Genomic DNA, 14,340 nt, shown 5'->3' on the forward strand with positions numbered 1-14,340 from the left:
ATTTGTAAATAAGTCAGCAATTTATGGCCACTAAAATGTTGTAAAAGGAATAAAATATTTAAAAATATCATGTTATTATACAAATTGCCTATGTGTACATTTGTCTTAATAATTCACAATAAGAAGGTAATTTACATATACTATACAAATAATGCTTAATTATTTCTCTTACCTGCCTATCCTCAGGAAGAATGGTTTAGGAATATTAAAAAAAATTTTTTTTTAACATTTATTTATCTTTGAGAAACAGAGGGACACTGTGAGCGGGGGAGGAGCAGAAACAGAGGGAGACACAGAATCTGAAGCAGGCTCCAGGCTCTGAGCTGTCAGCACAGAGCCCGATGCAGGGCTCGAACCCATGAACCGTGAGATCATGGCCTGAGCCCAAGTCGGATGCTTAACCGACAAAGCCACCCAGGCGCCCCTCAGGAATATTTAATGTAAAATAAAAGGCATTGTTTTGGTGGATGTTCTCTGAAACAGCATGTCATCTGAACTCTTTAGAGCAGGTCAGTTTTTGATAAATAGAGATATATTTTAAGAGTGTATTATCCTGTCGGGTTTATCAGAAAACTACTGTGTTCAAAATGACATAGTACATGGGCGCAAATTTTTTTCTATAGTTATAAGGTAGACTATTAATTATATTTGTCTTGAAAATTATCCAGGCCAAAATCATCTTGAACATTCCTTATGGCATAGATAATTATCAATTGAATTTTTAGGGTGAAACTATTTTTTTTAAGATTTCATTTTTTAAGTCATCTCTATACCCAACATGGGGCTCAAACCCACAACCTAGAGAACAAGAGTCATATGCTCCACCAACTGAGCCAGCCAGGTGCCCCTTAGAGTGAATCTCAAGTTCTCAATGAAGAAAGTAATTAAGGGGCATCTGGGTGGCTTAGTCAGTTGAGCATCTGACTCTTGATTTCAGCTCAGGTCACAATCTCACAGTTCTTGAGGTTAAGCCCAGCATCAAGCTCCGTGCTGACAGCACAGAACTTGCTTGGGATTCTGTCTCTTTCTCTCTCTCTGCCCCTGCCCTGCGTGTGTGAATAAACTTAAGAAAAAAAGGAAGAAGGAAATCTGGACTTGCTTGGAGGCTATCCCCCTGCCGGTCCAGGGCAAGGGTCCAACAGCTACTGCAGTGGTTTCAAGCAGCAGAAATTGTGTCACCAGGGGACGTTCAGCAATGTCTGGGGACATCCTGTGTTTCATACGGAGGTGATGGAAGTGTGATGAGCTCTGGTGCGGGTGGAGGCCAGGGAAGCTTCTAGAACATTCTACAGTCCACGGGGTGGCCTCCCACAACACAGAGTTCCCTGATCCCAAATGTCAGTGGTGCCAAGGAGAGGCAGCCTTTTTGGGGTTGCTGCGTTTTCACAAAAAGGTATTACTGTTACAGCTCAGTGAATCTCTAAATCACCAAGTTTTTTCCTAAAGTAACTGAGATTAAGATTCACATAAACTATCCATTAGATACTGAATCAATTTTTCTTAAGCACTACTAACTGCTTGCTTTTCTTGAAGCTAGATCATTCTGAAAATTTCCTGTTAGACCTATGAGTGCAAACATATGGTATCTGTCCTTCTCTGCCTGACTTATTTTGCTTAGCATGACACCCTCAAGGTCCATCCACTTTCCTACAAATGGCCATATTTCATTCTTTCTACTGTTAAGTGAAACTGCAATACAATCTAAGTTTATTTTGGGAGTGTTTGCTGTATAATTGGATTTAATGAAATGTTTAGAGGTGCAGTAGGCATGACTTTGAGTAGATAATGAAAGAAAATGCAAAATGCTTATTGATTTATGATGTGGTTTCATCTTAGCTTGGGCAAACCATGCAGTATTTAATACACAGTAGCAGAATATTTACTATTGGAAAAAAAAAAAAGATTCACATAAAAAGCTCTTAAAAAAAAGAAAAAGGAAATGAAAGCTATCTGGGTCCACTGAAAACCTAAATGAGAATCTCTGTAGGTTGGGCTAGAAATCTGTGCTTTTTAAAGTTTTACAAGTAATTCCACACACCCTGTTTCCTGATGGCATTTGTCAGCTAACAAATCTGCTTCTAATCGGCATTAGAGAAGTCCTTGCTCCGAAGCTGCTACCAAAGGCCATTAATTCTGAGTCCTGTGCCATTGACCTTTCCCAAAAGCCAAATGGAGAAAACTATTAACAAAGGAGTGTGCACCCTGGGTCAGGCGGGGCCGCTGGAAAGCCGAACATAGGAAAGATTGGTCTTACTGAACTGAACTGCATTGTTTAGTGTTCACTGACCCTGAAGGACAGAATTAAAAAGTCTTCTCAACCAACCAGGTTATTTCATTTTCTCAGGGGATGTCATGAAAGCAAGGAGCTGGTATGGCTTTCAACGATCTTATCTACTGTCTCTGCTTCACCACATAAATGAAGAGTTGGAAAATGTTTTCTTCTTCCCAAGGAATTTTGTTTCCTCGTAAATAGAAAAGATTATATAACTGATTACATTTTCCCTTCTTTTAGCTACAAGGCTATTAAGGGCCAAATACCTTTAGTGGGAGTGTGTGGCATGTGAATATGGTTATTTTGTATTTTTCTTGGTTGTGATTTTGTAGTTGGTACTCTCAGTAACACTTCACATTATTACTTTAGGTTACATCAAACCCACTGTGCAACAAGATGGGGGAATAAATGAGTTATTTTCTACAAAGCTAACTTTATTAAAGAAAAATAAGTAAAATACCAACATAATCTTTTAAACTTAAAATAACATTAAAATTCATTTGCTATCCACATCGGCAAGATGACGGTTCTATTTTCATAAAATCTAAAAGTATTTTTCAACCTCAAAAAGTTTCAGACTAACCGGAGAGTTAAAAATGCCTTTTCTAAAAAACACCACAGTTTGTGAACTATCAATAATAAACCAAAATTTAGTCTTCAAATTTCATAAAAGTTTGATATATAGATCTGTTTACTACTGAAGAGAACCCAGTGGTATATTTAAATCCATCAAAAACGGAATTCTATAAAAGGTACTTGCATAGTCAGATTTTCTGATCCTATAAACCACATGTATAAATATGTGTCACAAATTATAGGCTGGGAGCTATATATGCAATTGCCATTGCAAACATTTTGCATAAGGCAATAAAGAGTTAGAACCTATAGCTTCAAAGTTACAAAATGCAAACTCACATTCAACATTTTCTGGAAATTTTCTGTGAATATCCTTATAAGTATCTAGTGCTTTTTGGTAGTTACCTATAAATAAAAAAAGAGAAAAAAACCATACAGATTATAAAAATTAATAACATTCAGCAAAATAGTAATTTTAATCTAATACACTGGCACCATTAACTGGTTTAGTAAGAAGACTTTCATGTTTGCCACAAGCATATATAAACCATTCTTATATAACTTCTAGAAGAAAATGTACAGAAAAAAGAAATTTGAAAAAAAGAAAGGAAGTAAATGGGTGATGGCTGAAACTTAGTTCTACTGCTTAAAATAAATACTTTAGTGTCAAAAATTAAGATCTATTCAACTTCCGAAAAATTAAAAATTAGCTCAGAAGAACAATGGACAATTTTAAAAATAATCTAAGTTATAAGCCAGCGTTAATTTCAATGTCACTCACTAAGTTGGAAAAGATGAAAATAACCTTTCTCGGTAGTTTTTATTTTGAAACATTAAAAACTTTATAGAAAGCATTTTGTTTTATAATACAATAATTTAGCTTCACAGCAACAAAGAACAGGAAAGATAATTTTGGATCAAAGATCTTTGCTAAGATCTCGGTAAACAAGTGATGAAGCTTAGCGGGCCCCCTATTCACGAGGGGAGCCGTGCTGACCTCCCAGAGGTGGGGTATGAATTGGACGAGAGGCACCCAGCACCCAGCAGCTCTCAGTAGCCGTCAGCTTCTCTTCTAATCAGTGCTTCAGTGACACAAGAAAGTTTCTATCTCAAATCACTCAGAATACCTCTTATGTATGTTCATTTCCCTGGAAATGAATGTAGGTAATTCAGAACTCATGCTGATATAAATAAAATGTATAATATCTAGGTATGTTGTATGTCCCACAGGAAATAACAGCAAAGATCAATGATCTAAATGATTTTAGGACTCCTGTGTACATACTCTGATGCCCTTCTAAAGGGGCTCAGAAAGAAAGAAACCTCCTACAAAACAGGATGAGAACACTGTTAACACTGTCACCATCTGTGCCCCCCTGGACTGAGGAATTGATTTTCCTGGATCATTTGGAGCCTCTACAAGAGGGATCACAAATTTGTTAACGTTTATCTCATTCCTTAAGCACTGAGAGGAGTCAACAGTATCATTCACCTCACAGTTAGTTCAACACTTCGGGACGCGTGTTGGCAGCACAGGATGTATTAAAAAGTTAGCTGAAAACACAAATGAAGATGCCCTAGTAGGATCTGGTCTAAAAAATACAGCCCAGTTGTTCCAGTTCTGGGCCTTCTTCAGCTTTGTCAGGTGGGAGACAGTCTCATAGATTTGGTAGAGCACACAGGCTGCTTAGAATTAAGTGAATAGAAAATGGATATATAAACTAATGTGTATACAATGCCCACTTTTCTGTGACTTAACATATCTAAATGATCACATGTGAACTTTGAAAAATAATGCATCTGTTAATAGTGGTCCCGGAATACACGATGAAGACCCATTTTGTAAGCATGACAGCATGACTTTTTTCTGTATGTAGTAATTAATGCGTCTCATTTAACGCTCCAAATATGTTAGTCAGCAAAAGTTAAGGCTTTAATAAACAAACATGCAGTTGGAACACAGTTCTATGCATAGTTACCTAAAGACAGAAGCAAAATATATAAAAAGTGAGTAAAATTAAAGCACTTACCACTTCTTCTAAAACAACTAGCTACCATCAGCTGCCATTTCACTTGTGTAGGCCTAGAAAAGAAAGACATTATATGAAATCAGAAAACAAAATAATCTGTGATGATCAGTTTTATAAGGCTACATATCTATACTATCTTTCAAATACGTTTTTCCCAAATACTTTTTTGACCTTTGATTAAATCTTTATTATAGAAAATAGCATATATACAATTCCTTCATTATTACATATTATATGTATATTAGAAAATTAAAAAAAATTTTTAATGTTTATTTATTTTCGAGAGAGAGAGAGAGAGAGAGAAAACACGAGCAGGGGAGGGGCAGAGACAGAGAGGGAGACACAAAATCTGAAACAGGCTCCAGGCTCTGAGCTGTCAGCACAGAGCCTGACGCGGGGCTCGAACTTGGCAACAGTGAGATCATGACCTGTGTCGATCAGACAATCAACTCAGCCCCCCAGGTGCCCCTGTATATTAGAAAATTTAAGAGTCCTTCAATCTGGTTCACATCTTTATTTAGATTTTATATGAACCACTTAACCTGTTTGGCTAAAGATCACTGCATTCTATTTGAAACATCATCATTACCTCTGCCATAATTTTATACTTTGGCTTAGTACCTAAAGGCTTGAAATTCAGGCTTGCAAATTTCATACCCATGAGGCAATTTTTGACCTTGTGTTTGAACAAATAGGCTTCAACTAAAGGTAGAGTAAAAAACAAAAACAAAAACAAAAAACTATATTCATTCTTTTTTCCTCTTAAAAAGAAACAGATTTCTTTTCTAAAAAAACTTAAAAAAATATTTATCTTTGAGAGAGAGCAAGCAGTGGAGGGGCAGAGAGAGGGACACGAAGGATCCAAAGTAAGCTCTGCACTGAGCAGAGAGCCTGAAGCCAGGCTCAAACTCACCGACGGTGACATCATGACCTGAGCAGAATCTGACATTTAACTGACTGAGCCACCCAGGTGCCCCAAATTTCTTTTCTAAAATAAATAATAATGACCAGGATTTCTAAAGACTACTGTTACAAATACCTAAGAAAACAAGATTTGAAGAAATTAAAGACTAGGGAAAAAATGAATGTGCTTCTCATTTTTTTTTTAGACTCTTCCTTCTATTTACCTGATGGCTTCAAAGACAGATAGCCTCACTCCTACTCAAATTGATGGCACACCCACCATCTTTGGAATCTTAAGTCAAAACCCTCCTGCTTGGCAAGCTATTTAACCTCAAATCCACTCCCTACAAAGCCATCCACTTTGATCTAAAGAAAACACATATCTAACCACATTACTTCCCTCTTTAGATATGTCACCTGCCCTCCGACTGCATGGTAACTCCAAGGTCCTAATCCAGCTTATCCACTGTGAGCCTTTGCTACCTCCCAACTCAGCTTCCGTGGCGCCCCACCTAACATTTCGTGCTACAGCAGATCCCCTGCATTCACTACATTTTCTAGACTTCTGGTCTTTGCGCACACTGTCACCTCCACTTGGAGGCTCCTTTCAACCTTGTTATGCTCTTCCCCTACCAGACTAGACTGTTCTAAGGTCTCTTCTCACATCCTAGAATCTCTTTAGCACTGCATTTACTATACTATATTCTTATTTATGTTTCTGAATACCTTATTCAACTATAAATTCCTGAAGGCAGCAGAGTCTTTTGTGTTCCCAGGACCTGGCATGATGCTTGAAATGTACTGGGTGATCATTAATCATTAATTTCTCACTTATGTATTCAAGTGCATATCTTATAATTTCCTGAAAGATTGGGATTATGATTTTTAGTTCGGTACACTAGTAATTGTTAACTTGATAAGTCATTTAAATTTATGCCTGGGTTTAATCACTTACAAAGTGGGAATTATAACAGCTCCTACTTCGTACAGTAGTTGTCGAGGATTAAATAACACAGTGTCTAAATAATAAACATTAGTTATTATTATAACCATGTCTTTTCTCTTCCTCAGGAGAGCCTAATTTCATAAATGCCACCTACTGGGAAACTTAAAAAACAGCCACCAGAGCAGTTAAAATAGTGTGTGCATGAATGTGTGTGTATCCTCATGTGGAAAATGGATTATTTTCAACCACTAAAGTAGCCCGGTAAAGAGGAAGAATAGGGCTCAGTGACTTAATGTTAATAAGGTATTAGGAAACATTCTGGATTACTAATTCTAGTGGATCGTAACTACAGATGATCTGGACCCTGCTTGTTTCCATTAGCATGCATAACTGGGCACTGATTTGACGTGTGTGGTCATCAAAGGATTTTATGCACTCTAACAGTCCATAAGCTTTCATGTATAATGAATGTAACAAAGACATGGGGACAAGTCTTTAGGACATGAGATAAATTTATTTTACTAATCTTCAGAATTAAGCTGCCACGTTCCCACTGATACTTTTAGGAAGTGGAGAGAGCCCAGCTATTAATACAGGACAGGACAGTTTTGCACAAAAGCAAACCAGCCTAATTGTTTTAGTTGTTCTCTTTTATTTGTCTTACCATCAAAGCAGAGTTTATAAATAATATGCCAAGTTTATTTCTTGAATGAATCCCTCTTCCTCTCCTCAATACTCAAAGAAAAATACTACTATTTTACAGGGACCACATTTAAGACATAGTGACTTAAAAAACACCCCCCCCGCAACCAGCAACTTGGTTATAAATTGCCTAGCACAGTATAAAAAAACTAAAGGTTTTACATTTTTAAAATCTGTAATGACTTGGCTTTATAGAATTATGAAATTTTAGAAGTAGAAGTGACCTCAGATAGGAATTCATCCTACCCATTCACCTTCGAGAAAAATAAACTAAGACACAGGCAACCTATGCTTAAGGTTATTCCCCTAATAGTATTTACCACCTAATATCTTGAATAAATCCTTTATATCACACTTCTAGGACGCAATGAGGAATGCAGTTTGAAAATTTCACAGGGAAGAATTACTATCTTTGTATTTGGAATAAGTAAGCACCATTGGAGAGTCATAATTTCTGGATTTTATTTCAGTGTCTTTTCTGGAAATTAACCTCCCCCAAAAGGGAGAATAAGAAAGATAAATTTGAACTCTATCTCAGATGAAACCCAAACCATATAAAGCCATACAAATGAAGGATGAGGACTAAAAAGAAAATGGAAACTGACTTCAGGAGGGCAAAGAAAGGTAAAACTCAAGTGCTTGCAAACAGCACATGGAAGAGAGGTGTTCCAATCTTCCTTGCAAATCACCAGAAACGTTCAAGAATGAAGATCACCAGCACTGCGGAAGGAGGGGTAAAGCATGAAACTGCAACAAGGAAAACAGACAGGAAGTGTGACTGAGAAGCAGCCGAACCCCTCTGCACAGCCAGTAATAGCCTCACGCTCAGGAGTTGCTCAGGAAGGCTCCCAGCCAGGAGCCCTGGCTGGTAAAGGCGCTGGCGTGAGGGCTGCAGGATGATGCAGAGTCTGCTTCAGGACAACTCTGCTTTGGGACAAGGGGGTCCCCAGCCCAGCCTCTTTTAGCTGCTGGAATGGCAGCAGCTAGGGGTATAGGCCTGAGGCAGATATGAGGAAGATCTGAGGATATTTCTCTGAATATACCAAATAGCCCAAAGACTTTAGAATTTTAAGATTAAATCTCAAGAAAAAAATCATACCATTAACATGTCCTTTTTTTTTTTTTTTTTTTTACATTTTTATTTACTTGTCAGAGCCAGAAACAGAACATGAGTAGGGCAAGGGCAGAGAGAGAGGGAGACACAGATTCCGGAGCAGGCTCCAGGCTCCAAGCTGTCCGCACAGAGCTCGACCTTGTTCTAATGCATGTTCTAATGCAGCATTTAGTGAAGGTGCTAGTGGTGTTTGGGGTGAGACAATTCACTGCACAGGGCCTCTGCACATCATGGAATGCATACCACCCCAGTGGCTGCCCACCTAATGCTCACAGCGCTTCCCCATCATCATCACCCTAAAAAATGCCCCTCCCCCACATTTCCAAATGGCTCCCCCAGGGTAGGGCTGTCTTGTATTTTTTTGCTTATATTGTCTTTTTTCTTTAATTTTAAAATATTTTATTGTGAAGTAAAACACATATGGAAAAGCATACAAAACACAACATACAGTTCAATAAACTGATATAAAGTGAACACTTGTGTAATTATTCTACACTTCAAGAAACAGAATGTTGCCAACACCCTAGAAGGCTCCTTTACACCGCCAACATTACCTCCTTTATCTATAAAGGCAACTATTATCCTCACTTTTTAATACTGATCTAGACTGGTTTTGAACTTTACATAATAAGATCATATAGTAGGGATCCTCTTTTTATAGATTTATTGAATACAATTCATGCAACATATAATTCACCCATTTAAAGTATATAATTCAAAGGTTTTTGGCATATCACATTAACTTTTTTAGTTTATTTGAGAGAGGGAGAGAGAGAAAAAGAGGGAGAGAAGGAGACGGACAGAGAGAGAGGGAGAGAAGGAGAGGGACAGAGAGAGAGGGGGAGAGAGAATCCTAAGCAGGCTCCATGTTGTCAGCACAGAGTTGGATGTGGGGTTTGAACTCAGCAACCATGAGATCATGACCTGAGCCAAAACCAAGAGTCAGATGCTTAACCAACTGAGCCATGCAGGCATCCGATCACATTATTTTTTAAATATAATTCAGTAGCATTCACTCAGAATGTTGTACAATCATCACCACTATCTATTTCAAAATCTTTTTCACTAGCCAAACAGAAACCCCACAACCATTAAGTGATAACTCTCCATTTCTCCCCCAAACTCTAGTAACCTTTAATATGCCATCTGTCTCTATGAACTTGCCCATTATAGACACTTCATATAAGTGGGATCACTCCATATTTGTTCTTCTGTTCTGGCTTCTTTCACATCTGGAAACTAAGATGTTTTCCAGGTCCTTCCATGTGGTAGCATGTGTCAGAATGCTATTGACTCTGATGGGTGAGTGCCCCACTGCATGTATAGAACCACATTTTGTTGCCTATCCACTCATCAGCGATGGGCACTTGGGTTGTTTACCCTTTTGGGCCATTGTGAAAATGCTATGCATATGAGGGGACCAATATTTGTTTGAGTCCCAGCTATCAATTCCTCTGTATATACTTAAGAGTAGAACTGCTGCATCGTATGGTAATTCTAAGTTTAGACTTCTGAGGAACCACCAGATGGTCTGCCATAAAATACCAGTTTACATTTCCACCAACAACACACAGGGTTACAATTTCTCCAGGTACTCAACCAACCACTAGTTATTTTGTTGCTGCTGTTTTCAAATATAACAGCTACTCTAAAAGTTTTGAAGTGGTGTCTAACTTGATTTGCATTTTCCTACTGACTAATGAGGTTGAACATATTTCCATGTGTTTGTTGATCATCTGTATACCTACTTTGGAGAAATGTCTATTCAAATCCTTTACCTATTTTTAAATTGTTTTTTGTTGTGGTTGTTATTGGATCATAGAAGTTCTTTATATATTCTAAATATAGCCCCTTATCAGACACAGACTTGCAAATATGTGGGCAGTCTTTCATTCTGTTGATAGTCTTTTGATGTAAAAAAGTTTTAAATTTTGATGAAGTCTATAATTTTCTTTTGTCTGTGCTTTTGTCACATCTAAGACAGCATAAAGATTTTCCTCTCTGTTTTCTTCTAATTGTTTCATTCTTAAGCCTTATATTTAGGTCTTTGAACCATTTTTTATTTTTTTAATTTTAGAGAGAGAGTGCACCCAGGCAGGGAAGAGGGGCAGAGGGAGAGAGAGAGAATCTTCTCCATGCTGAACTTGAAGCCTGACATGGGGCTCAATCCCACAACCATGGGATCACTGCCTGAGCTGAAATCAAGAGTTGGATGCTAACCAACTGAGTCACCCAGGTGCCCCTGAATTAAGTTATATACGGTGTAAGGTAAGGGTCCAACTTCACTCCTTTCCAAGAGGATATCCAAGTTTCTGAGCACCTTTTGGTGAAAAGACTGTCCTTCCTTCATTGAATGGTCTTCGCACCTTTGTTGAAAATCAATTTACTATATACACAAGGGCTTATTTCTGAGTTCTAGATTCAATTCATCTGTATGTCTGTCTTTATATCAATACCAAATTGTTTTGACTATTACAGCTTTGTAGCAAATTTTGAAATAAGAATGTATAAGAATTCTTTCTTCTTTTTCAAATTGTTGTGGTTATTCGAGATCCCTTGAGATTCCATATGAATATTAGAGTAAGCTGGGCAATCTGCTTTACTGAATCTATCACTGTGAATGTTGTTCTCATCTGGAAACACTCTTATAGACACACGTAGAAATAATGCTTAATTTGGGCAGCCAGTGGCCAGTCATGTTCACACATAAAATCAACCATCTCAGTAGAATTCACAAGTGACACTATTTAGTCTGAGAATTTTCTTTCCCCCTTAACTGGGCTTTATGTCTAGTGGAGAGGCCAACACAAAGCATAATATGGGGCTCAAACTCACAACTGTGAGATCAAGACCTGAGCCAGGATCATGAGTCAGACTCTTAACTGACTGAGCCACCCAGGCTTCCAACATTGTTGCAATATTTTTTTTAAAGATATATTTACTTATTTAGTTTAGAGACAGATGGTCCACAAGAGGGAAGGAGGCAGAGAAAGAGGAAGACAGAGAATCCCAAGCAGGCTCCACACTGTCAGCATAGAGCCTGATGCAGGGCTCAAACTCATAAACCATGAGATCAGGGCCTAAGCTGAAATCAGGAGTTGGACGCTTAACTGACTGAGCCACCAAGGCGCCCCTGTTGGAATAGTTTTATTAATTAATTCAATCTCCTTCCTAGTCACAGGTCTATTCAGATTTTCTATTTCTTCTGGAGTCAGTTTTAGTTGATTGTGTGTTTCCAGGAATTAGTACAGTTTATTTATGTTAACTAACTTGTTGGCATACAACTGTTCGGAGTTCTCTTATAATCTTTTGATTTCTATAAAACTTGTAGTAATAACCTGTCATGCATTTGATTTTAGTAATTTAAATATTCCCTTTTTCTTCATCAATATAAACTATAGATGTGTAAATTCCTTTTTTTAAAGTTTATTTATTTATTTTTAAGACAAGAGAGTGGGCATGAGCTGGGTTAGGGCAGAGAGAAGGGGACACAGGATCTCAAGCAGGCTCTGCAGTATCAGTGCAGAGCCTGATGTGGGGCTCAAACTCACAAACCATGAGATCATGACTTGAGCTGAAAGCAAGAGCTGGATGCTTAACTAACGAGCCACCCAGGTGCCCCAAAGATGTGTGAAATCTATCAATCTTCTCAAAGAATCAACTTTTGGTTTTACTGATTTTCTCTATTATTTGGCTATTTTCTATCTCTGATATAATCTTTTTTTTTTTTTAATGTTTGTTTATTTTTGAGAGAGAGAGAAAGAGCACAAGCAGGGGAGGGGAAGAGTGAGAGGGAAATAGAGGTTCTGAAGCAGGCTCTGCTCTGTCAGCCCAAAGCCTGATGTGAGGCCCAACACAAACTGTGAGATCATGACCTGACCTTAAGTCACATGCTTAATCGACTGAGCCACCCAGGCTCCCCTCTGATATAATCTTTGTAATTCCCTTTCTTCTTCTAATTGTGGGTTTATTCAATATCTTGTAGACAGCTTACAAATGGATTCCAATTTTCTTATTCGATCTGTCAATATTTTTCTTTTACTGGAAAAGTTTAATATATTTCTATTTGTTATTACTGATACAGAATTATTGCTTCTTCCATTTAGCTACTTGTTCTGTGTATTACATGTTTTTAGTTTCTTAATTCCTCCATTAATGCTTTTATTGTATTTAGTTGATTTTTTGTAGTGTACAATTTTGATTCCAATCATTCCTTTTCTGTGCATTCTTTTATGTATTTGCCTTTTAAATCATATAGGGAAAAGAGAAGTTATAAGCCAAACCAAAAGTAAAAGTGTTGCACTTTTATATTTACCTATGAAGTTACCTTTATAAGTGTTCTTTAATTTTTTCTTAGGTCTTAGAGTTACTAGTTACTGCCTAGCCTTTTAATTTCAGACTAAAGGACACCCTTTAGTATTTCTTGTTGGGTAGGTGTACTGGTAATAAGCTCCCTCAGCTTTTGTTTATCTGAAAATGTCTTAATTTCTCTATCATTCTTTTTTTTTTCATATGACACAAATACTCTTATTTCCTAAACCATTTTATAAGGTATAAAGCTAGTCTTAGCTCTGAGGCCATAAAAAACAGGCAGTGGGTGGTAGTGAGTAGTTGCTGACTCCTACTTTATTTTTATAAATTTTTAAAGGTTGTTGGGCACCTGGGGGCCCAGTTGGATAAGCGTCTGACTCTCCATTTCAGCTGAGGTCATGATCCCACAGTTCGTGGGGTCCAGCCCTGTGTTGGGCTCTGTGCTGACAGTGCAGAGCCTGCTTGGGACTCTCTCTCTCTCTCCCACTTCCCTCTTTCTCTCTTGTATGTATACACGCTCGAAATAAATAAACTTAAAAATATCTCTCTCTGCCCCTTCTCCACTCACACACACTCTCGGTCTCAGAATAATAAATAAACTTTATTTTATTTTTTTAAAATGTTTATTTTTGAGAGACAGCATGAGTAGGGCAGGGGCAGAGAGAGGGGGACGGAGGATGCAAAGGAGGCTCTGTGCTGACAGCAGAGAACCTGACACAGGGCTACAGCTCACAACTGTGAGATCATGACCTGAGCTGCCAAAGTTGGACACTTACTTGTTTGGGGTGTATGGGTGGCTCAGTCAGTTGAGGTCATGACCTTGTGGTTTGTGGGTTTGAGCTCTGCTTTGGGCTCTGTGCTGATAGCTCACAGCCTGAACCCTGCTTCAGATTCTGTGCCTCCCTCTGTCTCTTCTCCTCCCCTGCTCATGCTCTGTCTCTCCTCTCTCAAAAAATAAATAAACATTACAAAAAAAACAGTTGCATGCTCTAAATAATTATTTTATTTGTAATATATAATGTCAATTTATTATAAATTAGAAACAACACAATTTATTTCTACTAGGACTCTTTCAGAAATGAAACCTTGTCCTAGGACCAAGTCAGTCATTTTCAAATTGATAAAAAATAATACTTGTTTGCTGAAAGGTAAGAAAAATACATAAAAAAATGACTTATGGAAAGTATTTTTTAAACTTTTGCATAAAAAAGTAATATATTTAACACAATACAGACCAAATAAGATGGAACATCATTCAAGAAAAAGGAAATAATGGAGTGCTTAGGTGGCTCAGTTGGTTAAACATCCAACTTTGGCTCAGGTCATGATCTGATGGTCCATGGATTTGAGTCCTGTGTTGGGCTCTCTGTGCTGACAGCTCAGAGAGCCTGCTTCACATTCTGTGTTTCCCTCTTTCTCTGCACCTGCCCTGCTCATGCTCTGTCTGTCTCTCTCAAAAAAAAAAAAACACTAAAAGAGGAGCGGC

The 14,340-nt window shown here is 37.9% G+C and overlaps 1 protein-coding gene across 6 annotated transcripts in view; it reads right to left on the reverse strand.

Annotated features, from left to right (window-relative positions):
- IFT88 (intraflagellar transport 88) overlaps nt 1-14,340 on the reverse strand; it is a 129,816-nt gene that overhangs the window by 24,357 nt on the left and 91,119 nt on the right. For all 6 annotated transcript variants that reach the window (XM_029936988.1, XM_029936991.1, XM_029936993.1 and 3 more), the window contains 2 exons: nt 4,879-4,931; nt 3,188-3,253 (listed from right to left, as the gene is read on the reverse strand). In XM_029936988.1, coding sequence (XP_029792848.1) covers nt 3,188-3,253; nt 4,879-4,931 — 119 coding nt within the window. The remainder of the gene's footprint in view (nt 1-3,187; nt 3,254-4,878; nt 4,932-14,340) is intronic.

Source organism: Suricata suricatta, chromosome 4 (genome assembly GCF_006229205.1).
Source record: "Suricata suricatta isolate VVHF042 chromosome 4, meerkat_22Aug2017_6uvM2_HiC, whole genome shotgun sequence".
Lineage (NCBI taxonomy): Eukaryota > Metazoa > Chordata > Mammalia > Carnivora > Herpestidae > Suricata > Suricata suricatta.